Source organism: Octopus bimaculoides, chromosome 3, assembly GCF_001194135.2.
Source record: "Octopus bimaculoides isolate UCB-OBI-ISO-001 chromosome 3, ASM119413v2, whole genome shotgun sequence".
NCBI classification, from domain to species: Eukaryota; Metazoa; Mollusca; class Cephalopoda; order Octopoda; family Octopodidae; genus Octopus; species Octopus bimaculoides.
Window position 1 is genome coordinate 157,649,976 of NC_068983.1, and position 2,923 is coordinate 157,652,898.

The 2,923-nt window shown below is 38.8% G+C and overlaps 1 protein-coding gene across 1 annotated transcript in view; it reads right to left on the reverse strand.

Moving 5' to 3' along the window:
• LOC106883937 (uncharacterized) overlaps nt 1-2,923 on the reverse strand; it is a 27,821-nt gene that overhangs the window by 21,929 nt on the left and 2,969 nt on the right. Inside the window, exon 2 of the mRNA XM_014935085.2 lies at nt 483-634. Coding sequence (XP_014790571.1) covers nt 483-634 — 152 coding nt within the window. The remainder of the gene's footprint in view (nt 1-482; nt 635-2,923) is intronic.

Consider the following 2,923-nt stretch of genomic DNA (forward strand, 5'->3'; position numbering starts at 1 on the left):
CCATACCAGCGCAATTGTCTCTCTTGCACGCCACAACTGATGCTTCTAATGTTCAGCTTTTCTCTCAAGATACTTACACTCTGACGGGTATTCACATTGACATTACACATCCAACGGAGCATACTGGCTTCATTCCTTGCGAGCTTACGTATGTCCTCAGCAGTTACAGCCCATGTTTCACTGCCATGTAGCATGGTTGTTCGTACGCATGCGTCATACAGTCTGCCTTTTACTCTGAGTGAGAGTCCCTTTGTCGCCAGCAGGGGTAAGAGCTCTAGATCAAAAGATGGTTGAGAACCCCTGGGTTAGAGTATGAAAGAAGGGGCAGGCCAGCACACAAACATGTATAGTATGATATGTACAAATGAATACTAAAAGAAAGTGAGAAAGGAAATTGAGTGAACAATGAAGTGTAGTGAGAGAAAAGACAAAGAATCCAAGGTTAAATAGTGAAGAAGCATTTAAAATGTATATGATAGTACCTTTCATCTCATTGAGAATACTTTGTACCATATAGATATCATTTGTTGCATACAAGTCTAAAAACGTTTTTAAGTTGTAATGCTTAGGCTTGAGAGAACGGTTTTCTTTTTTACTTTGCTCAACACGGACTTTTAAGTTACCATATTTTTCACTGAAATAGAAAAAGAATATTACAATAATTAATTAAAATTCTAAGATAGATAAATATTAATAAGCCTATATAGATACATGCGTGCATACTAGATGAGTTGTTATAGTGTCAAATAACAAGTACAATGTTAATTCATTTGATCTTTGAGTTAGGTTTGTAGCCAAAGCACATCGAGTTAAAAAAAATAAAAAAAGTAAAATTAGATATTGCAAACTCTGGCAGAACAAATGATACCAAATATTAGCTTTGACAGTTGACAAGGATTTAGTTTTAAAACTTTTTTTATTATTTTCAAAAACAAATCAAATCACAGTTAAACAAATATCTAATTCAGAAACACAACACATTAAGCAAGCTGGTGGGCTAGCACAGACTATTTACATTATTTAAAACCAGAACTCAAGTTTTCAAATATCCAGCTGATGTCAACCTGAATTTCATCCATGACATTTTTTTAAAATTATTAATTGCTACAAAGGTAAAGAAAAAAAGATTATAACTGATTTACTGATTCTAAACAGATTTTAAAAATTAATTAAACCTATGACAATGCATAATCTGTATGGAAAATTTCAGTGGTCATTATATTACCTTGAATTCCCATATGTATCTTTTATCTTTTACTTGTTTCAGCCATTGGACTATGGCCATACTGGGGAACTGCATTGAAGGGTTTTGTTAAATAAATCAACCCCAATACTTCTTTTTTAAAACTTGGCACTTATTCTATTGGTCTTTTTTGCTGAGTTAAAGAGATATAAATAAATCATCACCTGTTGACAAGTAGTGGTGAGGGATAAACACAAACACACACACAGATGTGCACATGCACAAGCACACACACACACACAATAAGCTTCTTTTGGTGATTTGCTGTGTCTGAGATGGTATGTTGAGCTAAGTGAAATCGCACTCAAGCGAAGTGAAATCGCACTCAAGCGAAGTGAAATCGCACTCAAGCGAATTGAAATCGCACTCAAGCGAAGTGAAATCACACCTGTGCTGGTGTCATGTAAAAGGCACCCGTGCTAGTGACACACAAAAGACAATGTAGAGTAGTTGGCATTAGGAAGGGTATCCAGCCATAGAAATCACGCCAAAATAGACTGGAGCTTGGTGTGTGTGCATATATATATGTAGACGGTTGAAAAACTCCAGTGTCAGGGTTTCTACAGCTGAATGCCCTTCCTAACGTCAACCACTATACTGTGTATATTGGGTGCATTTTTCATGCGATTGACACTATTGAGGTCACCATGTTGCTTGCAAGTCAAAAACCCCAGGGAAAGAGGATGCTTCTTCTGTAAAATAGATGGGGTTAAGGTATGAGGGAAGAGGTTGGAGTAGAGTAGGTTCTTGGTGTAGAGGAGCTACATGGCTACTCACATTTAGGAGAGAGAGTGAGAATGATCTCCAAGGAAATAGTGGTGGTGAGGTGTTCAGGTGGCATCAGTCGTACCAGGGACAGTAGTGGGTGGGAGGATTGGGTGTTTGCAAGAGTGTATGGGGGAGAGTGCGGTAGGCAACATCTGGAAGGATTGAGGGGAGAGGATGCAAGAGTTGAGGAGGCTATAGGAATACTAGCAGTATGGTAGAAATGATACTGTTGACAGGGAAAAGATATATCTACAGAGATTGATAGACAGCTAGATACATAAATATTATACACACACACACACACATAATCATCATTTAATGTCCACCTTCCATGCTGGCATGGGTTGGACTGTTCAACAGGATCTGGTGAAATGCAGGACTGTGCCAAGCTATAATGTGTGCTTGGCATGTTTTCTAAGGCTAGATACTTTTTCTAATGCCAACCATTTTACAGAGTGTACAGAGTACTTATTTTGAGACACTAGCATCAGTGAGGTTGCCAAGTAACTTGCAAAACAAGACCCCTTGATTGAGTGGAAGCTTAGTAGAGAGGAAGGTAGCTTTATGCCAGGTGTTAAGAGGTTAAACTACGATAGAAAGACAGGAACAGGCAGCTTGCTACAGCGGAGATACATGTCTAGCTCCATTACATAAGGGTAGGTGGGAATAGCTGGAGAAACAAAGATGGTGGTAACAAGGTGTCAAGGTGAACTCTCAAGGATAAGAAGGTGAATATAAGAGAGAATAGGGACAGGTTTGGAAAGGGTGAGTGGGTAAGTTTGCAACAGTGTGAGAAGAGAGAGATAGATAGTTAGAGAAGTGGTTAGAAGTGAATGCAGTGAATGGTCAACAAGAGAGGAGGTGTAGATCATCATCATCATCATCACCACCACCACCACCACCACCACCACC